The 25,552-nt window shown below is 39.2% G+C and overlaps 1 protein-coding gene across 1 annotated transcript in view; it reads right to left on the bottom strand.

Annotated features, from left to right (window-relative positions):
- Positions 1–329: 329 nt before the first annotated feature.
- The window catches only part of ANO4 (anoctamin 4), a 106,155-nt gene continuing 80,932 nt past the window's right edge, over positions 330–25,552 (bottom strand). Inside the window, exons 16-27 of the mRNA XM_088532880.1 lie at positions 24,040–24,204; positions 21,980–22,016; positions 19,248–19,359; positions 18,248–18,305; positions 17,195–17,292; positions 13,720–13,862; positions 12,573–12,725; positions 10,897–11,044; positions 7,613–7,732; positions 5,262–5,367; positions 2,088–2,283; positions 330–820 (exon numbers count right to left, since the gene is read on the bottom strand). Coding sequence (XP_088389006.1) covers positions 2,092–2,283; positions 5,262–5,367; positions 7,613–7,732; positions 10,897–11,044; positions 12,573–12,725; positions 13,720–13,862; positions 17,195–17,292; positions 18,248–18,305; positions 19,248–19,359; positions 21,980–22,016; positions 24,040–24,204 — 1,332 coding nt within the window. The 3' untranslated portion in view covers positions 330–820; positions 2,088–2,091. The remainder of the gene's footprint in view (positions 821–2,087; positions 2,284–5,261; positions 5,368–7,612; positions 7,733–10,896; positions 11,045–12,572; positions 12,726–13,719; positions 13,863–17,194; positions 17,293–18,247; positions 18,306–19,247; positions 19,360–21,979; positions 22,017–24,039; positions 24,205–25,552) is intronic.

A 25,552-nucleotide genomic window follows, 5' to 3' on the forward strand; every position in this document is an offset into this window, starting at 1 on the left:
AATGTAAGCATGCAGAGGACTTGCAGTGAGAAGGTACTGACTGGATTTTGGTCCTTTTTGCTCTGCATTTACATTTGCTTTAATTGAATCGGTCTACCTGCCTTCTGGAAAGATAAGGTATAGAGAAAGTAATTCATGAAAGCCAAACAGCAAAGATTTCATATGCATAATTTATTTTAAATTTTACTGCGTCGCATTATACAGGCATTAAACATGGCTTTATGTTGATGTTTTTTTAAGTGTGAAAACTTGACATTCTTTCCATAGGATTTTTCTATTTACAAATAGACAATGTCTCTATATACTTTTATATATATATATTATATATGGTAAATAACATAAATCCCCTCAGAAAGTTTTGAAATAAAAAAAACGAACTCATTTGTAAACAAAGTTTCAGTTTTGGGTAGCTTGAAAGCAGATGATGTTATATACCTAGGCTTTCTTTTTGCCAGGTTTGCAAGTATCCAGGTTTTTCATTTACATTTGTTATTCTAAGACTTGTAAAACCAACATGGGACAGAATGCAAAAAACGTAGCAAACAGGCTGAAAAACAGCCCCAATATACATTTTTTTTCCTTGGTTTTAAAAACTGGTGTATAATTGCTTATTAAGTACATGCTTACTGTCAAGAGTAGTCTATGGTGATCAATCCTACGCTGATTGCAAGATGATTTCACAGTAAATCCTTTGATGTGAACTGTCCTGCTTGCTATGGAAAATGTCTGTGGCATGCTTGGAGGTTGCATTTTCTCTCATTCTCTTGAAGGTAGTGCTCTTGTGGAGCTGGAATAAGTAAACAACATATAGGACCATCACCTGGAAGTTTAAACGAAACTGATTATCAGATTAGAAATAAGGGCCCAGTATAAAGTGGCTAGCTAGAGCCCTTTAAAACTCTATTTATTCTCATCAGTCTATTATTTGTTTTACAATTTTCTAATGAAACATAAATAAAAAAGGGTCATCTCTCCTGAGTGTTCTGCTATGTAACTTTGATGGACAAAGGCCAAATCTGTTCTGCAGAGTAGATGCACAGAAACATCTGTGAGTTGACTGGTCATCACTGAGCCACAGAAATGTACTCAGGATGTGTCAGGAAGGTCAGAGCCTCTTTCCGCATCATATTCAGTGTAAGCTTGGAAAACTCTCATTTAGAGCAGAATCTGACACAAATTTTAGTAATGTAATATTACAAAAATTCATCAGAATGCAGCTATATTGAAAATTGGTCTCCAAAGCAATTATTATCTATTCCACTTTTGCTGCACTTTATTTCTTTTGGAACATTAGATTGCAGTGGTTCCTCAGAAGTGGAGGTCAGTTTATTCTGTAATACATTTCATTTCAGATCTTAGAAATCATAGAGATTATACTGACAAAGCCATGTCTTGCTGCAGGCGTTAGGAAAGGCTAAAATTCCTAGGGGCAACACTGATTCTACATATGACATGTCTCATTTTACTACCTAGCAAACTACCTAGCTATTGTCATCTATTATCTTAGTTATTACACACAGGGTATGTAAAATAAGACAGCTGCCTGTGAATTTGGCTTGGATGTGATTTTACATGATTGTGCCCAAGAGAACCCAGACTGCAAGTGCAATACACACCTGTAGATGTGGGTGGGACCTACTGGCCTTCCCAGCACGGGTATGTCAAAGGATCACATCTACAGAGGCAGAAATATCCCCCTTTTCTTGCTGTCCACATGGGCATTGCCCATAGCTGCTCCAAGCTGAGGCAAAGACTAGCAAACAAGTTCACTTGCTCTGATAAAGGCAACTGCTGCGCCATTTATCCTCTTCCTGTAGGAAAATGGATCACTACAAGGAGGCTCCTCGCTGCGAGGACGCAAAGTGCAGCAAGGCAGAGGCCAGAGAGATGGAGAGTGCACTCCCTTCTAGTTTCTTTTTTTCTCAAGTCGTATTACCTATCATTAAAATCCTCCACATTTCCACGTGTGCTAAGGGCACACAGCATACACTAACTATTCCTCTCTTGCTTTGCACTTTCTAATATAGAAAAGAAGGAGATTCTTATGAACATAATTCTTATTTTTCTTCAAGCAGTTCTTTCCTCACCCCATCATGGCCACTCATTGTGATAGGATTTTCCATTCTTCTTCCTTTCCTTCCGTTCTTTCTGCAGACGTTCCAGTTCAGCTTCATACATCATTTCCTGAATCAGGTATTTCTCTCTCCTCATCCGATCTCTCAAATCTTTCGGGAGATCTGGGATTAAGTAGGAAATCACGTGCTTTATGCAAAAGACAAGGTGCTGTGAAAACAAAAAGGATTGAAAATGAATATATGCTCAGGAAGAAAACAAGTGTTTTCTATTCCTCTTGAACACCTTCTTCTTTCAACACACGTAGACGCTGTGTCAGAACTAAACCTATTACTAAATTTGAAGAAAACAAATCACGAAGCTTTTTCCCACCAAGACTCCAGCTGAAGGCGTTGGCTTGTGGACCTCAGCAAAGGTCAAGGGCAGCCAGGCCCACACAAGGTCCCTCTTTCTGTGTGTTCAAACCCTTGTGCTCATTCTTTGCAGTTGACTCATATGGGAAGAACCTGGCATTAGTGGATCACTCTACAGCGGATCAAGTGATATAACACTAATTTGTTTTCACAAAATCTTTGTGTAAGTATTCAAACCAGTGAACTGTCTGTGTAAAGAAAAGCAGATCTCTTGCACTCTATACCTCACCCAAAACCATGCTCACATTTACTAAACATCCTAATTAAATACGAAGTAATTGATCTTTTGTATCTCATGTGTTAGGCATGCCATAGCAAAGCTCAAGTGGGATGGGGAAGGATTGCTTAAGTCTCTCTTTTTTTTCCCTAAAAGATTCTGATTGAACATTTACTCATTTGATTTGAGAGGAGGAATAGAAAAACAGACTAATCCTGCATCTCAGCAAGTTGGGATTAGACACTCATTCCAAATGGGAGAAATAAAGGTCCAATTGGACAATTCTTGTCCAATACAAATCCTTCCTTTGAGAGGCACTGACGAGAAAATATAATGTGTTTCTATGTACTTTGCCCTCAAGAGAAGAAAGCAGCAAAGTCTAACTTGCTGTTCTTTAGTCAAATTATAAATAAATAAATAAATGAATAAATAAATATGCTTCTTCAGCCTTAGGTGCATCAAAGAATGCCAATTTAAGCCCGGGCAATGGAAAAAGCCTTTGCTTATGAACTAGGCCAAAATAACCACTACCACATTGCTCAGTGCCAGGGGGTGCCTGAGACAAGTTAGTATATAAATTTTTGAAAGAAATATCTTGAATTATTTATCTAATCGGGAAATCTTCTACTGTAGTAAATGTAGCACTCCCTGCCCCCCCCCCCACAAAAAAAGATTAGTCTTCTCTGTAGACAAAAACAAGTGTATTTTCTGCTACAAATGTCCAACTGTTTTTATTTCTGAAACTACCAAGCTAAGAGAGCAAACACATGAGGACTCCCTATGATTTTCCTTTATTCTTTTTTCTTTATCAGAGGGAAAGTCACAGATGCCTGTTGTGAGCCAGAGGAACACAGGTCTCCTAGCAGTCACTGATAATTCTTGGCATCTAGTAAGTAGCTGTGGAAATCCACAGGCTTCGAGACATCTGGAGATCGAGACGCATTGACACGTATGGAGCAGGATCAGGAGTTCTGGGTGGGGTGCCCCAGTCACACATCAGCAAACCCATTTTCCTCAAGGTCCGTTGATCTGAAAAATGATCTATGTCAATAATCAGCGGCGCTTCCTGAGCTCCAGTCATGGTGCTCTGGTCCCATACCTAGCAGTCCTTGGAAGCCTTTGGCATGCCCTCCTGTTGCTACTCTTTCAGAACACACTTCTCTGTCTACACATGGCACACCACTCTTTGCCATCTCAGTCATGGTTTTTCATCTGTTTTTGTCGTGTTGCATTTTTTGCAAAAGAGTAAGAGGAAGACCCAAGCACATACTTCCTAACACCTGGGGAAGACAATGCCAAGCAAAAAACACCTATATACCTGCTGATAGGTATATCTAGTGGTAACATCAGTACAGATATACCATACCAGTACAACAAGTTCACCTGGGTAGAGCACTATTTTCATGAAGTTAAGCTGCTCCTGACATCCAACCTCTCTGTGTCCTGAAACTCATACCTGAATGGGTGAATAACAATATTTGTACAGGGTGCTGCACTATGGGATGAGATAGAGAGAAATGCAGTCTGATCCACTATATCAAAGCCTGTTAGGAATTAATATCTCTCTATTGGGATGAACTGCTTTCTATACAAAAATGATACCACAAAATACTCAGCATTTCCTTCAGCTGTATTGCAAACAAGTTGGCTCCTTACCTTCCCTCTAACTTGGACGCTTCTGTTCTGTGATTCAAAGAGGTGTTTTGAAATCCCAAGTTGGAATGAATTTACACAGTATTTGAGTCAGAAACACAATATGTGCTCATAAAGGGTGTGCCAATAATTTACGGTGATTACAACTTCTGTATCTGTGTTGGAAGTCCTAGTTGCTATGACTTCAGAGAGGAAGACAGACTTCAAAAAATGGTTTGTTCTCTGTTTGGCTTCTTCACAGAATAAAAGGCGTTTCATACTGCTTATGCTGGAGGGATGCTGAGCACCTTGTTTCTGACAGGAGTTGTGGATTTTCAAGCATCAGGAATTCAAGCCTCAGGAGTTGCATCTTGGTTGGTAAATGATCTCAGTTTGTTCTTCTTCCTTCCCTTCTATCTTTTTCTGAATCCCCATTCATTAAGAGTTATTTGATGCTGACTTGTCTGACAGTAAGTACTAATATAATAGCATTATTTTAGCATCTAAAAAACACCCCACAAATGTTTAAACTTCTTCATTTTTAAATTCTTCAAATTTCATCCTTTTCTCTCATGTTCTTTAATCCCATACTGACTCATTTGTGAGCATACAGCTTCCCAGCCAACACAGAATTTGAATGAAAACTATAATGGTGATATGCAAATAGGGGAAGTAAACGATGCTTTTATTTACTTTGTGAGTTTTATCAAAGTGTTCACCTTTCATTTAAAACTGAAATACTTTTCAGAAAACAGAATGGGAAATACAAACTACGATATAAATATCAGAAACTCGCAGGAAAAGCTCAACTGCTACCGTCTCAGTTGGGCCTAATGGAAAAGCTTCAAATGGAAATCCATTTCATTTTTTTTTGTTTTTGTTACAGCAGAGAAATAAATACACTTTCCAATGGAATGGCCACCGACCTCAAATACAATAATGAAAGCCAGCCGTGCTGCTAAGACATGCCAGAATTGCAGCGTGTATCCATAGGGCACAGCGGAGTGAGGAGTGTCTCGGTAGTCCCTGTACCTGGAAGACAAACAGAGTCTGGTAGTTAGCGAGCTCCCAGCCTGCTACCTAAGAGCAAGAGCAAATCAAAAACCCATTGCTCTTTATCTTTTTGGCACCAAAATAATCGCTATTCATACTGGATAACTCACCAAAACTCCTGCTTATTTCTTAGGCTACACCTACGCTAGTGTTTTATTTTAACAATGCTAAGCCAATATCCTGATCACCTCCACTTGCCACACTTTGGTTCACATCTTAAAACACGTAAGCACATTCCCAAAACCCATAGGTACCATCTGGCCTTTGGAGCATCCCTGGAATAAAGCTCTACCGAAGTCTCTGTCTGAAGCCCAGGCATCCAAGGCCTAGAGGGAACTGATTCTGACCTTAACAGAGCCAGAGCAGCACATCAAAGCCTGTGTCAGAAAGTGATCTAGTGCCTTGGCTCCAGAATGGTTCTTTAAAGACTTCAGGTCTCAACAAAGTACTAAGAGATGTCTATTGTGAAACTTAGGTCCACGAGAACTCCAAAACTACATGAACAAATCATGAATCAGGCAAATTTGACCATTCTGTAGCCCATTTTTATTAGCACTCCTGTAATTCCAAAATAACATTGTAGAAACTTAATTTAAAAGTAGTGGGACATTCATTTTTTCTCAGTCTGTTTCCTACATGGGATGTAAAATCCATTACAAACAACAATGAAAATGCCACTGTAGATAATATAGTAAAGCTTGATCTCTAAGTCAGTTATAAGAAACTAAAGAAAACTCAGACAAGTAAAGAAATAAACTGTAATTTCATCTTTATGCGAGTTAATCTACATTTCACCCTTAAGTGTCACCTTCTGAATTTTCAGAAGGTGCTATACAAAATAAAATAAAGTCCATTTTGGGATCCTAGTCAGCAACATTTTTTTCTTAAATTGTATTATCTCCAGTGCAAGTTCTTAAATCTGGGATGATCTTCTCTGCAGTCTACATGCTGACTTCAAAGTTTAGAATGTTTCATAACTTAAACCCTTGGCTCAGGTCCCAACTCAGCAGAGTGTCTCATATTTTTGAATTTGTTAGGAACCAAGTACTACACATGCAGAAATACAAGAAAACTTTCATAAAAAAACAGAACGGCACAGGAATATCTGTGTTGCATAAAAGCATCAGAATATGGTCACTTTTTGGGGGTTCTGATAGATTGCCCTTCCTAGAAAAATGCCTAAACTAATACAAGTATTTCCTTCCTTATCAATATCTAAAAGTACAGTTAAAATGACTGAAATTTCAGCAGAATTCAGATGGGTTAAGTAGCTGAAAAACTCAGCTAGAGAAAGTAAGACATCTTCTATCAAGGGTAGGTATACATCGAATTCATTGTACCTCCAAAGAACAGATTTATCTTCTAGAGATTTGGGGCACCAATTTTAATAGTCTTCCATGTATGGGATATTGAGAGAACAACTTTTGCATTCATTAATGGGATTTCTACCACTGGCTTTGAGTAGCAGCAAGCCAATGCCTGAAGCTGGGAAAGAAAGGGAGAGAGTGATCAGAATCTGCAGCTACCAGGACTCATGCTGGTAAACCAACATTGCAATAGAAAAAGTATATTTGTCATGTGGTATTTTTTGATTAAGATCTTTATGTAGAACCTTAATTCTTTGGGCCATTAATATTAATTAGTTGCTTATCTCTCTCATTACAAGCTTGTCCCAGACGGCTATTTGTCCAATCTGCAAGCTGAGATGATCAGAAGTATAAGATTATTACTAAACTGACACCCACAAGCAAGCACAGAAACACAATAACGATTCAGCAGATAGACTTCTAAAGCAAGCTGAGGATAGGCACCATTTAGGCTAGACAGACCTGTGAAATGATTCAATGTGGTCACTCCTGGGCAATTTGGCTTCATTGTGCATGTGTTATGCTGTAACCTGATGGCAGTTTCAACTCACTGGTACCTAAGTAACTCTAGTCAACTATTATTAGCCCTGTGATACCATATTATCTCCATGATAATATTTGATTCAGCCCATAACCTCATGCAAATCCTGAGCACCTTTGAGATACCCGTTTTTCAGCTTCTCCTTCAGCTGTAAGGAAGGAGTCCTGCAAGTAATATTCAACCAGTATCACTAGTGTGTATTGAATACTACACTTCTGTTTTTTCTGTTGCTTTTTTTTTGAAGTTCAAAATGTATCACGATACTTCTCCCTTGCAGTGCCTTATAAGCAGAGAGGTGTTTTAATGAGATGCTTACCTGCAGTATTTCAATGGTGAACCAGAGAATTCACTTCCATTTGATGTTGGCTCTGAACGGTTTTCAAAGTCAGACACCAGAAATACAGATAAACTGGCATTAACATAGCCAACCATACACCTAGAGAAGAAAAATGTCCTGGACAGTCAGGGCACAGCAAGGTTTTCCCATTAACTACTCTACCCAGGAGGATATTCTCTGAGTTTCACAAAATCCACAGTTAACTGTGACACTACTAATATCTGAAAAGGTTGTTGAGGCAACATAACAGAAATGCTGAAGTGGGTCAGCTAAACCATAAAAGTGAAGCAATGGCAGACTTTTATGGGAGAAGAAAAACTAAAGAAACTGGCTAACTCAGAAAAGAGATTACTAGAAGTTGACATAGTAGAAAAAATAATGAGTGGAACTAGGAAGATAATTGGAATACTTCCACTGGTACTCTCATAACACAAGCACAAAGGACATTAAATTAAATGGAGAAGAGATTGATTTAAAATAGCTCAGGGAAATAACTGGGCTTACCAGACAACTTTTTCCTCTCCAAAATGTCCAGTTAATCAAAGGATCTCAGCACTGAAAGATTTCACTGTGACTGAGCATTCAGAGACACAGGTTTGCAGAACATGAGGTACTAAGGAATGTACCAGCCTGACAAAGGGCTGTTGGTGAGTCACTAAGAAGCTCCAACTCAGTGTTAATGAAGTTGTGGGAAGAATGTTGTTCTGTTCCCTCTGCACAGCTCCAAGCCCAGGTAAGTCTAGGCTCACCGTTCAGGTCTGTGCAGAGCAGGGGGACTGAGAAAGCTTTAAATTCTTCAGTCAACTGAATTGAGCATTTTGACACACTATCTTCAAATCTAGAACTTAAGGAACACTTGTGGCATTACACAAGGTTGCCAGATTGCAAGACAGGAAGAAGGAAGGAGGGAACAAAGCTAACTCTGTTCTCCTAACAGTTAGGCTGAACTGAGCTAATCAAAAAGCTGTTTAAACATATTTTCCAACACAAAAAAGGATCAGATATAACTGAAGCTATTCACAAAACTATTCCATGTGATATGCTGCATACTCTGCAAGTATAGTATTTGAACCCAAATGATGAGTACTGCACAAAACAGATATAAATAGCATAGGTATAGCTCCTAAATATCCCCGTTAGTAGGTTTTTTTCCAGGCAATTCTGACTTACAGTATTGTAAGTCAGTGGCAGTGACTTGCCAGTCAGTCAAGGAATTGACTGACTCTGTTTAAGGCTGCAACAGAAAGTGATTCTCAAACATCCATTAAACAAAAAGCCTCTCAAACAATGCTTTCATTCCAGCAGCCATCCTACAGGTATTTGAACAATTTGGACAAGCTCTAAGATGAGCTTAGAGGAATTCTGGGTGAGGTAACCCATTCTTGAAAATCATTTTAATGGAGAGTTTGAAAACTAGTTATGTCCTGCCAAGAACTGCTAGGGGTACCAAGAGTCTTCGGTTGCCTAAATAGATCCTTTAATTTAAAGGGATCCTATATGGGGATTTTGAGTCAAAGGCACATAGGATTTAAACATAGTTTCTCAAGGAATGTAAAATTCATACTCTTACTGCACAGCAAACCCCATGTGAATGGAGAACCATTCACTTTCAACTTTCTGAACCTCTGGCACAACAATTAGAAATAATAACTCAGGGAGATTTGAACTATCTATCTGGTTTGGTACTGCTGGATTATAATGATAGCAGTATGAGGCCAGGTCTCCTACATCGAAACAAAATAGATTTTTTAAGGATCTATTCTAATTTGGAATTTTAATTATTATTATTTTTAATATATATATGTATAGTATCTGTATGTGTCACATAGGTCTAACAACTAGAGATATCTTCTGAGAGAAGCAGCCTCATTCATTTAAGTTACTCAGTGATAAAAAAAAGTTTCTATCTCAGATTATACCTGAGAAGCTCACTTAGAAAAAATGTCAAAGATGTGCAAACACAATGTACAAGATGTTTTTAAAATGACAAGAGCTTCCTTCTTGAGCCAAGCCCTATGCAGAAGTATTTTGAAAGTCAGTGAATCATATTTGCTTCTTTATAAAAATAAACATTTTAAACGCTTTTTGCTTTTTCACAGTAGTCCTGAGAAAATCAATAGTGCAGGGAAATTGCTGATAGTGACTCAATGTCTTATGGAAATTTGTAATGGCACAAAGGTAAGCACATGCTGAGGAATTACTGGCATTGGATCAAACTCTTGACCAGTGAGAAGATTCTAACTCTTTACAAATATAAATGGAATATTGCCCCATGCCACCTACTAAAATGCTAGACTCCTCTGAGGACAGCAAGCTGACTAGCAGCTCTGCTGTTTAAGAACTGCCATGCCAGGAACTGCCTTTCTTCTATCAATAATATTAAACAGTAATGACAGTCAAAAGTTGGCTAAAAGTAGCCACAAAAGAACCCACTTTCTGTAGCAGAGGAGAAAAATAATCAATCTGCTATAGCAAAACATAAGCACTCTCTCGACTCTTTCTTTTAACAGTAAGGTCCTTACTAATGGAGTGGCTTGGAGATGAATTGTAAACAGTGTCCCTGTGTGCTGGGATGGAACCGGTGACCTCCCTGCAGCCCGACAGACCAGATTTCAAAAGCTGCCATTTAGCAGCTCTACTCCCACTTGCTGGTGGGTGTGCAAACCCTCGCCCAGTCTCAGTGCTTACCGAAACTGAGAGAAAAGCTGCTTAGGAAGCAGGGATTCAGTTCCAAAATGTCTCCGGAAAGGTTTAATCTAAGAGACTCTAGTTTTAGAAGAAAGTCAGATTACTCCACCCTGTAACTATACCTTGATTTATTGGTTGGGAATTGCTTCTTCTCATTAGACATTGCTTTTCAAACCAATGCACACTGAATATGATATCAGGGGAAAAGAAAAAAAAGCTTAGTGAACAAGTTTAAAGTGTTGATTAAATCCATATCTGATAAATATCAGCACTGTCTCATAACTAAAGAGGGTTACATCCACGTACACCAGCTGGGAAGTGCAGGAGGGAATCAAGGATGAAAATGGCATACTATTACACACACCAAATCTCTCTGATGGTTCTGCCATGTTTTCCTTGAATTAATGTCATAAATTATAGTTACCTAAGCAACTCATTCTATGAATATACAATATGTCAACACCTGGCCTAATATGTGTTACCTAAGCACAAGCAATAAAATTTTGTTTCTCCATACATATGTTCAAGGAGGCAGTAATTTTAATGCACAATAATTTTCCCAAAGAAAAACCTACTTTTGTCCAGCTTCTCCTTGGCCTGCACAAGGTCCATATTTGTAAGCATAAACAAGTCGAGGGATGAAATCAGATGTCACAGCTATAACAAATGCATTTGTGATAACAGAGAGAATTCCAATGCCTTCCAGGATCCCATACCAGATTCCTGTCCAAAAAAGAGAGTACATTAGCTTCAGGGAAACAAGGACAAAAGTTCTTCAAATACTACATGATCTGGAGTAGTTGCCCCAACCTTTTATTTTTATTTTATTTTTTAATACAGTTTCTATTAGATAGTAAGTAAAAATAATCTTTCATGTTAAACTGCAGGACTTCAATGGACCCAATTTCTACTCCCATCAAAGGATTGAAGCCAAAAAAAAAAAGTGCTCATGGAGGTCTTTGCTCAACCAAACCACCATGAGTAGTTTTAAGAAAAGCTGCAAACCTCAGGGCTTATGAGGCCTCCCTTCTTATGCTTGGAGGAGGGTTTGCACATAAGAGCACATGCAGTTTACAGTCTGCCTGTGTTTGTAGAGGCCTTGGGTGCCACCAGTTCCTGTCTCTATCCATATTGTCATGGCATGACATTAACGTAAATGTTCATGGACAACAGCACGCTGGGATCCTAGGCATGACCTGGGCGTTTTGGGCCCAATCTGAACAGACCCACAGCTCTGCAGTAAGGGCTCACAGTGACATGGTCATAGGGACCAACACTGAGAATCCCACCAAAAGCAGGCTAGACACATCTACTGATTTTGATGAGATATCATGCTGTCCCTAAAAAATTTCTTCATTGTTTTGTGTTGAATTGTGTTTCCAGTGTGGGTTGTGTGCTGGCTGAAGTCCCTGTTTGTACCTAAATGCCCTTTAGTTCCACCCTTTTCTCATACTGAGACACAGATTTTAGATACATTGTATACATGTATACAGAGGAGGAAGTCTTGGATTCTGCTGTTCTAGGTTTTAGGCTAAATACAGTGCTTTCAGCAGTGCAGCAGGGCATCTATTTACCCATCCAAAGACACCAGGGAATCGGCATTGGCAGATGAGTTGATTTTATGCTTTTCCAGAAGCATTCAGCTTTTGTACACTGCAAGGATGGAGGAGATTATAGTCAAGCTATGCTCAGAGAACCCTTGCAGCAGTGTGTGGCTGGTGACCTCCCAGCAATGCAAGCTCTGTGTTTAGCAATGTAGGTGCCTCATTGAGAGCAGTTTGTTTCTTGGAATTTAGACCCTCCCAGACTAACCTACCCAGAGACCAAGTGGACACAGCCCTAGAATCACAAGGGAACTTGTTGGCCAAGGTGCTAACACACATGTAGAAAACATGCAGGGCTGTTACAGAACAGCAGCTGTTCTAATTTGGTTTTCATTTGTCATCTGCTTTGTCTTGTTATTATATTCAAACTGAGCAGCTACATGTGGTCACACATCATGTCTTCCACAAGAAAAAGCCTACAGAGAACACTGATGACTTTATTAAAACATCTTAGCTGATAAGTGACCCAGAAAATCATTGAGATATTTTTCAATATGAACTCTTAATTGCAATGGGTGAAAAGAGTGAAAACTGCTTAAATCGCTCTTGCTTGAAGAAGTCCTTGCTTTGCCTTGAAATCAACACCACACACACATGCTTGAACGCGTGCCTGCTCACACATACACACAACCACATACGGAGCTCACCTATATCTTTGGCTCTTGAGGCTAAAGGTCTCCTCCACTGTGTAACAAATTTATACGCATCGAGCCGAATTTCAATAATATTGTTAAGTAAGGCCAGAAGTGGTGCCAGTGGAAAAGCTGCCACAAAAATCGTTGTGAACCCAAACTGAAGAACTAGAAAAGAAAGATCATAATGTAACTGTTGAGATTCTATCCCAAGGCCTAAGATACCAAGGCATTATATGGAGAAGATGACATATACAACATTTCACCTTATTCTGTGCTATATAATAGTCTAGTGCCTCTTGCACAGCATTTCTTTTCCAAATGTTCAGCGCCAGGAGGAGACCACAAATGTGCATCTATCTGGAGAGTGGGCCACATTCCGATTTTGTAACTTGGAGAGAATTTCAGAGGTCAACAAGTGGCACTGTTAGTGAATATTTTTACTCCAGCCTCAGCTAGGATCTCTCAGTACCTAAAAAGCTAAGAGCTGAATACACTTCTTTTTGCAGTGCAGTCATGGGCAGTCATTTGAAACCTCTCAGGCAAATTTGTAAAAGCAGCTTCCCCAACTGTCAAACTTCCAATTAATTTAAAAAGAATGGAGAAAAAAACTGTTGATGGCATGTGCAGTTCAGTCACATAAGGCAAAAGTTCCTGTTCTCTTAACATTTCTTACATAATTTACCCTTCCCTCTTCTCTGGATTAAGCAATGCCTTTTAGCAGCAAGTTGCTTTGTAAATGCAAGGTAGCAAATAGTGACAAATTTTAAACATAAATGAGCATATAGTTCTGCGCCACGCAGTTTGAAATATAACAGTCCAAGGGAATTTCCTTGAGCAAAAAACAGCAAAGTTGTGTAGAAGTGTATACAAGCAAAGAGGTGGGCAGCAATCTGGAAAACAATCTTGCCTTCACAAAGCCAGACTCTGGAGTGTTTCATAAATGCAAGGTTAGCAAACCAGAAGCAGCGTGATTAGCTATATTGATGTGGTTTGTTCCTTAAAAACTTACTCCCATTCCTCACCTGACTTGTGAGAAAGAAAATCATTTTGTAGCCTCATTAGCTTCATTCAGCATTACTTAAAAGAATACAACAGCCCTCAACATCAATAAAAATGTTAAAATTTAGCAAAAGAGAGAGAAATGCGGTCAGTGTCATACTCATTTCTAGGTATTCGTCAAAGAGTCCGTAAGCATTCATAGGCTGAAGGTTGTAGTCCTTTTCCCACTGTGGGAAACTTGTTTTCCTCTGTGTGCCATACTCTTGTCGTAGTTTTCTCCTAGTCCACCAGTTTTGAATTAGCCTACATTTTCAAATAAAGTATAGAAACAAAATAAAGAATGTTATTGACCGCTCATTGCAAAACTAGGTAGAGGCTAAGCATGCACAACATACCTTGCAAAATGAATTTCCAGAAGCACAGAAGGACACAGCATTAGTAATACACGTGGCTGACAACAGTGAAATTGGTGTGCAAACAGATAAAGCTGGTGGGCTGTTAGTGAGGCCTACATGATATCAGAATGAAAGAGAGATTTTGACAACCTTTTATTAGGCTGCTTCTTCCCTGCACAAAATGGCAAGTTGTTTGGGGGCCTGTTCATATAGCCCAATGCAATGCTGTGTGGAGACATGTGAAATCCGAGTGAGAAATGAGGAAATTGAGAGCTGATACAGCTGGACTTCTCCTTGCATGTGAGCTGGTATCTCTGTGTAGCTCAATGGTGTGTGTGACAAATAATCCCTGAGCAATTGCAGGGGATGAAAGTATCTTTGGATGGAAATAGTGTCTGGAACTGATTGCTCGAAGAAACAAAGGGCTGACGGAAGGGATGGGCTACTGACAGCACACTTGGTGGCCATGAAAACTGCTGATCTGAAAGCTATCTCCATCTCGAGATGGCTGAGGGAACTGTCGGGAAAAACACCTTGTTCTTGAAGAAAGATGTATGGGGCAGTGAGAGAGGCTCTGAGCCAGGGGAAAGGAATGACTATATCTGAAATAAACACCACAGCCTGGCCCCTTAGGTCAGAGAGATGCATTGGTAGCTTTGGCCAACAAGGGATATGAGTTACAGCTAGCAGAGAAAGGAAAAGAAAAACAAGCAAAAAAAACAAAAAGAAATATTTTTCTCTTGGTCTTGCTCTCTAATATGTAAAAAGGCAAAAAGTTCCACTCTTATTAACAAGATTGTGATTGATGGATTAAGATCAGTAAAAGAAATTCTCTGAAGTCCATGGCATCCTTTTGGTACTCTACCTTTCCTACCCTTACCATGGGATAGTGACAGAGTTTAGAAGTGAACTCCTGCAAAGAGGGAAAATTAAGGGGTCAAGTGAATGGGAGACCAATACTGTGAGATGCATCCCAATTAATTTCCTATTGTGTGAGAGGGGAAGCCTATGCCCAGTGTTACTAACATTGAAGACTGCTGGTAATATCCAAAGAAATGTCTTTTTCCAATTTGTATGTCCTGAAAAATGTGAGCAATGTAATGTAATGTAATGTCTTCTTCTCTATGTATACATGTTCTTCTTCCAAGTCAAACGCCAAGCTGAAATTGCAGTTTCCCAGCTTCAAGTGAAGCAATAATTTATACTTCATTTCCTAGTTATTGCATGTATTTAGCGCTGCGGGAGGGGAGAACTGACTCACATTTCTGGAGGTTTTATAGGAAGCAGAGCAGCCCTCTGACATGACAGTATTTGCATCAAAACATGTAACCACTGAGCAACAAATGCGCCAGCATTCAAACCTCAGCACACTCAGGGAAACTTTCTGGTTTCTGTGGCAGGTTTCTTTGAAATTTTGTTTTTAACTCTCAGGCAGAAATTTCAAAACGTAAGCTAATGTGACAGGTATGAGGGAGGGAAGTGACAGCAGCCTTTGAGGTTCCTGTTACTAAAGAACAGCTGGAGCCCAGAGGAGCATTTCAGATTGTCCCCTGTGTCTCCAAAGTCCCTGTAGGAGCACATGCCAGCACTAGAGCTGAAACATGGCAAAAAAACACAAAGTAAAATAAAAGCCCCAGAAGAAAAAAAGGCTGCTTTGGGTTGTCTCGTAGGGCTATTTTATAGGGACACATCCCCCACTGCTGGCTTTGGAGAAGTGCAGTGCTGGTGACTGCCAGAGTCTGGGCAGGCTATAGCCAGTATGTGGATGGAGGCACAATGAATTTATAAAATGCTAGATTGCTGCCAAATCCTGTGATCATCCACACAGTGTTGGTTCCAGTCATGCATTTAGCTAGAGGATGTTTTACTTTCCACCCCCCTCAAAAGGAAGAGGGTGGAGGTAGGGAAATAAATCCTCCTTCAGAGGACTTTTGGGGTAGGAGAGAGGGAATAAAAGGGCTGGAGACCAAATTCCTTCCTCCTCAGAACAAGTCTTAGCTTCTCACATTACCCAGATCTGTGTTGTGATTCCAAAATGAGTTGACTGACTTTGAGTTCACTCTATTAAATCTCTCGTCCTTCTTAAATGATCCCTTCTATCTCCTTGAGTCCCCTTTGTTAATCCTCTTGGTGCCCTTTATTAGGCTTCAAAATCCTTATTAGCAGCTTCCCAAAAGATCTAAGTGAAACGGGCAGAAGGGACATGCAGTGGAAAGAGAAGGATCACTGTTGCTGCTGTTGTTTTTTCTCCCTGGCTAATCCCTCCGGCTCTAACTACTGCAGAGCAGTGACGGGCAGAGCTGGGCGCCAACCCAGAAGGGGGACCCAGGAGAGACAGCGAGTGCTGACCGACCGCCTGGATTCCCAGCTGCTCTGCCTGCTTGGATCACTAACCCCGTGTTCATCACGGTGGGATGTGGCCAGCGCTGAGGCTGCTGCAGCACGTGCTGCCGCGCGGCAGGGACCAAACCCCGCGCCAGCTCCGCTGCGGATCCTGCAGCAGGGCACGGCCCGTCCCGCGGCAGAGCTACGCAGGGCCAAACCTCCTGAGCGCACCAGCTCTCCTCACATTCTCCTATTTGCTAATTCCCCCTGGTGACCAGCCAAGGGGACCAGACGCTGCCTGCCATCAACCGTCTATGTTAATTATGCTTATTAAATATTAATGGCAAATAAGCAAACAGGAGATGAATACTCGTCAACCCTTTTAGCTAGGGCAAAACCCTACAATGCCCTGAAGTGGGGCATTTCCACCTGCCTATGCATCAAGTCTGAACATTTTTTCTATCTCTGAGCATGTATGTGTTAGCAGGGCATTTTTTTCCAGCCAATAACTGCCTTTCAGGCATCTTTTATCACTCAGCAAGGAGAAATGCAATTTATAACTTACTGAAGCAGATAAAAATGATACATATAATATTTCCTGCATAAGGAACACTGTAGTCCTACAGTGATTTTTAATGAGTTTTAAAACAATGCAATTTAACAAAATCAAGCACTTCCTTCCCATGTATTATTTACTGGTTATATTTCACCGTTGAAAACTATATCCAGCGTAAAAAGCAGACACTACAGCTACCTCTAAATGTCTAGAAATCTGTCTTAAGCATTCGCTACCCTAGGATGGATTTTCTATTGTAATTACTATTGTATCTTTCTTTCACGTATCTGGTCAGAAGGCAGCAATAAACTTAATATTCTTCTTTGCCCTACAGAAGCAGAAGCATGGCATTGACTTACGGGTAGCCCAGTTCCATGAAATTATTCCAGGTCTGCTTTAGCACCATTATAATACCCATTTGCATACAGAGATCAATAAGGCATCCACTAGGGTGGCACTACAGAAAAGAGGAACAAAAGGTTAAACAAATAATGCTGAGTTGTTAAGCATTTCTTAAAGAGTGTACATGAATATTAGGTAAATATATTTAAGGGAAATTCTGTGCTGTATATATATATATATTTGAATTTAAACTCATGGGAGCATATGAAGCTGTATCATGAGTCTTTTAAGCCCATCATGTAATTCCTTGCAGAAACCAGAATCAGCAGAAATCAATGCTGATTCTTCACACTTCACACTAATGATGCCAAGGTACTGTGTGACTGTAGGTGGGACAAAGGCAAGGAGAATACAAGTTTCTCCAATGATTTCAATATGTTTTGAGGAGACTGACTAGGCTTCAATTTTAAGAATGAGTGCAAAATTCCTCCTGGCTGCACATACAAACAGTTTATACACAGAGGATAGTCCTGGTATTGTTTACTGAGTAATGCAAATGAATGAGTGGACTGCTATTTTTATTGAAAAAATAAAAGCCTCTCACTATCACATAAAGGTTCTCAGTTTCTCCAGCCAGGGTTTACTCATTTTAGCAGTGGCTATTATTATTACTATTATTATTATTATTATTATTACTATTTAGCTCCCTGGTTAGCAAGGCTTAAAAAACTGAGAGGGGAGAACATTTTAGAAGTCAAAAGTCATCAGACTCATATCTGAATTCAATTTATTTCAAGGATGAATTTTTCTAAAATAAACTGAGCAAATTTTAAACCATTTGTCATTGCCAGTCAAACGAAGAGCCCTGCAAGAAATACACAGATGCACATATCAATACACAGATGTTTTTTCACAGATGGTAGACAGTCAGTAGCTTAGAGTTACGGAGCAACCAAGAATCCAGGAATATACTTAAAAACACCTAGGCAGAGATGTGCTTGCCTCTGTGGTTTGCAGCCACCCTGGCGACAGATAAATCAGTGCAGCTTGTTCAGTAACACAACACTCACCTCTTCTAGTCTCCACCGGTTTATCAGCCTCAAGTAGGCACCAGGGTGTCCTGTAAATCTTTAACACAGGAATATACATCAACTATGTTGTATGAGCCCTCTGCTCTCAAAAATGGAAGAAAGTTCACACTGTTTTATGTCTCATGTCATGTTTGCAGGATTGATATAACTGGAAAAGACATTATGCTGCAAAAAGTTTTGGGAGATTCTTAAAATAATTCATATGGAGCGCCAAGTATAATTTTACTTCTAGCTTTATATGAATACAAAATAATCTGTTGTTTAATGTTTACTATGCAGAGGAGGGAGTAAATCTGAATAAAATTGATTATGTCAATTTGGAAAATGGCTTTGGAAATTGACTTTCAACCACCAGACCATTTCCTTAGACCTTAATGAGGGAGCAGGCACCTGCCTTCTGTGAATCTGTCATGTTTTCTCCCCTGAATGATTCTCACATGCAAATAATCCACACTAATGGATACTCCATCTCTGCTGACAGGCTTTTCTTTTGCTTTTAGGAAAGCAGAATAGAGAGAGAGACATACATCTACATGCACACACACACACAGAGTTTTTCATTTTCTGTAGAAAACAACCCAAATTCTAATAGCTCTCAGCTCACAGAAAACAGACCAAATCATATAAGGAAGGAAGCAAAGTATTTAGTATTTGGAAAAGACAGTCTTAAATTATTTACTTACCTGTACAAATTATACACATGAAGAAAGACAAAGTGACCTGCACATATAGTATTGTGGAAGGCATCAGTTTCCAGTAGTGCAATTGTTAAGAGGTAATACGGTGTTAGGAAGTGATACTAATATGTCTGTTTCTGGACCTTTTAAAAGACAATGAAATAATCTGTCCCATCTTGCTAGTGTGGAATTTGCATTTGGAGATGTTTGGTTATACAGTCCCATTTTGTTTCATTACAGACATTTGTATTTCTCCTCTCTACTTCATTATGTGGACATAAGCGTACGCATACTGGTCTTACCTTCCAAGGAAGAATGCTATATAAAAGGTAGAGCTGTTCAGATTGACAAACTGAAAAAGAAACATTTTCAGAGTGAAGCTGTTCTCCCACTCAGACTCAGTACGAGGCTGCTCTGTGAAGACAGAGAGCAGAGTTTGAGAGATTTAATCAGAGTGACAATTTTACTTGGTTCAAGAGCTGCAGACACCTATCAGGGCTGGCAGTGCATTTGCAAATTAGCCTGCTGATTTCAGTATATAAGCTGACAGTAGAAATGGTATCCAAGAGAAGCAAACAGCACCTAGCTTGTAATACCCTTAGAAATCTCTTCTGACACTTGGCTATGTACATTCTCAATAGACTAAAAAGGTGGTGGTGCTAATATGTACATTCAACATCCCTTTTGGATTCCGTATGCAATACAGGCTCAGGCTCTTTTGCTGCCTCCCTTTCTACAATCTGCTGGAACAAAACTGGTAGCAAACCCCTAGCTACACAGCTGCGTGTGTGCCTGTTGTTGAGGTGTCACACTGAACTGAAGAAAATCCTCCCGTGGGTCCGTTTCATGGATTTACCCACCCTGATGGGCACCTAAGGACTCTATGCAGTCATCAGATTCATTGTACAAACCATCCCTTTCCTTTTCCGAGAGAGCTCATGACAGGGGACTGAAAAAAGTATTTCACAATGGATGGATGACTAGAAAAATTGAAAAAGAGAAAACATATATCTTCCCTTCAGTCTGACCCTTGATTCCCATCTAAACAGTGGATAGGACAGGAATTAACAAAACAACTTCTATGCCAGCACAACAGCACCACATCCTGCAGATGCTGCCCAATTGGCCTGAGCTTGCTGCTAGTGATCCCGCTGCTGCAAGCAGGGGTACTCAGAGGAAAAGCAGAGGTACTGCTGGTGGCGTTGGGCATCATGGATGCAGTACTGCTACATTTATTTCCAAGGAAATCTCTATTAAAGTATTGGAATTATAGAAACTGCATTGATAAACTAGATTCTCATTAATCAGAGCCATTATACGCACGAGGAACTTTCAAATGGGTGCATCAACAAACCTAGAAAACAAACTATAAATTACCAGTGGCATTAGTACTTCAGAAAGGCATGCCAAGAAATCCAACTCTATGTTTAGTTAAGCAGAAAGAAATGAAGGATTTTTTATGCCAATATGTGGTAAGGACAAGTCTGACTCAAACAGGGCTGCACCTGAAGAGTTGCTTATTAGCCAGACTTGGAGATAGCGGCAGAATTGCTGGAGGAGCACAGAAATGAACTCAGGAAAGGTCATGTAAAGACTGGAAAAACAAATCTTGAACGTAACCAGGCTGCCAGTCCCAGTCTGAGCTTATTACCCTGATAAGGATCATCCACACCAAATCAGTCACTTTTGAGACAGACCAGGAACACAAAAGAGGCTGAACAGGTTCAGAATAGATTGACCCATTGAGTTCTTGTGTTAGTGCAGACTACACAGGCTACAAGAAGCAGTCCTGCCTTGATGATAACTTGGCAGAAACTAATCAAGCTTCAAGGTCTTCAATGACTGTCTTACTATTCCCAGGGTGTCACTGGGAGGAAAAAGGCATATCCTGTGCAAATAACATACTTGGACGTCACTTTTCTCAACTGTAAGTAGCAGCTGCCTTTTCCACTGATACAGGATGCTAGCAACATTTTAAGCTTACAAGCCTTAAATCAGGCCTAAATCGAAGACAAAAAACCAGAATAAAACAGCCTCTCACACAGATACGTTTTGGACACATCATCTATGATTTTCCAGACATAAAATCACTCTAACACTAGATATAATCAGCTCTGTGTTTCCTCTAAGCCAAGCCTGAAATGTGTCTGCCTGATCCAAAGCACATCATTAATACCATCAACATACAAAGGTTCAAAATAACCTCCTTGAAAAACTTTTGCTATGCATGCAATAATATGCTTGGCTTAATAGGCCTTTGGCGAGAGCCATGCTCCAGGCTTCTTGACAATAAGATTGGCCATTGACAGTTGTGACCAGCTACCACAGTCTCCCAGACCCTGCTCAGAATCTCCAGCCTATGTCTCAGCCCTAGTTATATGGTGACAGACCATTGCCATCCTAGTGACAGTATTTGGTGATGACAAAACCAAAGAAACATGTTGTCCGTGCTCTAACACGGACCTCATGACCTTCATGGGTGATCTCAAAAGATCACCAAATCTTTTACCATACCAAACCTGGAATGACACTGGAGCTTAGATGCTGCTAGAGCTGAAGACTCGGCTAAACATTTCCCTCCAAATTGCCGCCCCTCTTAAAAGGAGTTGTTTGATAGCCAGTAAGCACCTTAGTCTCAAGCTCTAAATTTGGTTTCCAGGAGTGATTCTCTAATTTTCATATCTCTATAAAATCTTAGAGCTGAGTACTCATGCCTCTCTGACAAACCATGTCTTTGTCTTCATTTTAACTATTTGTCAGTTCTCATGGTCTATGGGGTTGGAATAAGAACCAAACTTGTTTGAAAAGAACCAACTGTTGACTCAATTCAGCTATAGGTAAGTTGATGCATATACTTCTTTATAATAAACTTTCTATTATAAACTTTATAATAAACTTAACAAAAACAACAATTGCTATAGATTTAAATTAATTCTGATTTGATATTTACATAGAAGGTTTGAACACAGCTGTGATACACAGACAAAAAAAAAACAATTCAATATTATTCAGTTTTGTATTTATCACTGCTTACCTAAATTTGTCAGAAAAAGAGCAACCTTTTCATATAGCTGCAACAGAGAAGAAATACCCTCTTAGAAATATGATCAGACCATATTGCCATAGTTAATAATATAAGACTGTTTCCTAGGAAGAGTAACTGCTCTTATATTTTAAATCAGACATTCAGATAATCTCTGTGATAAAGATGACAAAAATAAAATTATATAGTAATAATATAATAATGATATAATCAAACAATGAATAGTAATATTTTTAAAAAATTTTACATAGCAATTTCCATGAACAATATATGCAGAAAAAACCTCAGCTCCCCTTGATGCCTGCAGGGATACAGAGCTCCTCCCTTTTCAGGCTCAAGTATTTGTTTATTCCTAAAGTGTATATGCAGCAATGTTTATTTTCATTTGCAGTTATCTTTATAAAGTGTTGCTTAAGCTAAGGGAGGTAAAATTTACAGCTTAAACCAACTGTTTAAGAACTGAAGTCATCCTGAATTATCTCATCCATGTTAACAATCACTTCGTGTTCAGAACAACTTTTTGCTGCCTCCAGAATAGACAATTTTGTTTCAGGTAATGAAAATGTGATTTCTTCTAGGTTTCAAAGTGTCTCCTAATGGCAAGTGTAAAACTGCTAAATGTCTTGGTTGTTTATATACTTGTCTCAGCAGAGAGTGTGCGGTTTTATAAGTGCACATTGCTCTGTGGATGTGGGTGTCGAAAGCACAGAGCAGAACAAGAGCAGAGCAGTTTTGCTGTGATTTCTTCTGGAGTGGTGAGGCTGTGTTAGAGATTCTGTCAGCATTGCTTGGCTCTGATCATCTGGCACTGCAGTTTGCCCATCCCAAAGGACCCTGCTTACTATCGTATTCTATTCTGTGTTCAGAATTTCTGTAGACAGTATCACTCAAATTTATGGTCTTTATCAACCCAGATAAAACTAATGACATGACGTTGCCTGATTATCTGGGAGACATTAGGCTTGGAGGTCATATAATTTTGTTATGATGGATGTATCAGCATATCTACCTAGATCTCAAAGCCTCCAGTCTAGAGGTTACTCATAGTCTAGACCTTCTCCTTGATGGTTTGGGGCTGTCAAATTTTGTTAGTCATTGACTTCCTGGCAGTGACAGTGAATTCCCTAACTACATATCACCTTGACCTTTTTTTCTTTTTTAATTCTTTCTTTCCTTGGCCTCCTGTTACACTTCTTGAAACACAGTCTGGTAAAAGAGTAACTAAAACAAACACACACAAACAAAAACCCCAACAAACAACTATTCATACTCAAAGGAAATCCCACTACTGTCCTTCTCATTCATTCTTTAGCGGGAAGGAGAGATTATGTTCCTAATTCCTTCATTAAAAAAGCTCATGCAGTTTTGCATTTTTGGGGTCTTTTGTTTCCATGAGCTATATCCAGTTCCAAGGCCATGGTATTTCATGGTAGTGAGCATACAGCTTAAAATAATCCATCTTTGCTGTAATCTATTTGATATATTTGGAAAAACAAAATCTGAAGTTTTCCAAAAGATATCTTTATGGCATCTTGCATTATTTTAACATTTGCTCTGGAGAAATGTTTGAGAAACAGATATTTTTATTTGTGCTGTACTGGTATGTTACTGCTTCATTTCAGATACTGTCATTTATAATGACAGTTTGGAAATTGAAGCTTTGCTGATAAGAATAGACATAGTTTTCTTTATATTTACTTCTTTTTACATTCACAATATATGATTATTGTGTGCTCCAGATAGATAAAAATGCCCCATAAGCTGCAGTAAAGAGCAACAAATTGAAAATAACATAAAAGGAGAGATCCCTCAACGTAACTTCCAAGAGAATAGCTTTCACCTCTTCTTCCTGTCCTTTCGCAGGCTATGGGCCCACCTTAGGGAAAATACAGGAAAGTCAATATTCTTTTGGAGTCTGCTCAAGTAATCAACCCAGTCTTGCCAATGCCAAAGGCAGAAATGAAGTTAGGATCTGAAAGAATCGGTAATCTGCAGACTGAGATACGTACCAACGCGGTGCTTTGCTTTGGCTGTGGTTTAGGTTTACTTACCACATTCAGTAGCATGATGATGCAAAAGTTGATACACACTGCAGTCCCTGTGGTTGCAACCTGAGAATTATTCCTGATTAAAGCCCACTTAAAGGCAGCAAAAGTGCTGACAGTCACAACACGGTAAATAACAATTCCGAAAACAGCAGCAATGACCACACAGATCTAAAGGGGGAAAAAAAACCAGAGAGAACAACCTGAAAACCTTACGTTGAATGGGAGTTTACTTCTCAAAACACTGAAGTGAAATGTTTGAAAAAATCATTTTTTTGGATTACAGACAGAAGTTTTAACATGAATATTTCAATCTTTTTCTCATTTTCTATAAAATACTTTGTATATACAAGTATATACACACACAGGAAGTATTTACAAAGTATATACATCTAAAATGTAAAGTATTTCTAATACCATATTAGGGTAATATTTAAATGTTCCCCCCAAAATGTAACTCTTCCTTAGCATTAGCATAGGAAACAGCACTGCCAGATCTGGAAGTTGGATATTTTCCTTACACATGTATTTCTCAATGATGTGCAGAAGCTAGCTTCAAGCTGATGTTCTAGTCAAGTCACATTTGGGATAGATGTTTTTCTTTGGTGTACTTTGCACTTATAGGGAAAAAATGTCTCCTTTTGCAAGCACTGCTTCAACAAGTACCCTGGCAAGCTACCCCCCACAAGCTGTTTCTTGCTTTTGTTCTGCAACGATTCTACCTGGGGATGCTAATAAATTTAAGGAAAAATGGATTACTTAGTTTATTAGATCCTCTGGATTCCTTACAGAGTGCAAATGCTCCTGTTAACCTGATTGTATCCCACTCCAGGAGCCAGTATTAAAAGTTATAAGGCTCTGGTGACCATGCACCTTCATGCCTATGTACTACTTTGGACTACAACACCTGTAAAGCTTCTCTAGTTTGTGTGGTAGTCTAGATTAAGAGGCTGAGAAGCACTTGACTTTGCAAGAACATAAAGTGTGTGAAGGGGAAGGAAAAATTTCAATCCTCTTGTATCTGAGACTTGTGTCATGACTACAGTATGATATTAATAGCATCAATAACAAGTATAAGTAACATCAGCTTCAAGGAAAAGCATTACTTCTACTACATATGTTATTCTAAAGAGTAAAAATAAGAGTGATTTAAACCATCTTAATCATTTTTTAAAATAATTTCAGCAAAAAGAGCTGTGTTGTTAACTCTGTTGTTAACTGCAAATTAGAGATACAATTATCTATAAAAATATAAAAAATCCTAGTTTGGACTTCATATATCAATTTCAGAATTTTTCAGCTGCTTCAGGAAATATTACGTAACAGAATCCTACATTTAATACTTAGAGAATTTCAAATTATTTTTGCAGTTTTAACTTTTAGAACATGACAAGTCACTGGGTACTTCAGTGTTGAAAGTTGAAAGCTGGAAATTGGAAGTCAAGTTTCATGCTGTATTTTATGGTTTAAAACTAGGGCAACAAATAACAAACAGGAGATTGTATGGAAAAAAATACAT

The sequence above is a fragment of the Tinamus guttatus genome, unplaced genomic scaffold (assembly GCF_059628265.1).
Source record: "Tinamus guttatus ecotype Peru unplaced genomic scaffold, ASM5962826v1 Tinamus_guttatus_pri_ptg000472l, whole genome shotgun sequence".
Classification (NCBI taxonomy): Eukaryota; Metazoa; Chordata; class Aves; order Tinamiformes; family Tinamidae; genus Tinamus; species Tinamus guttatus.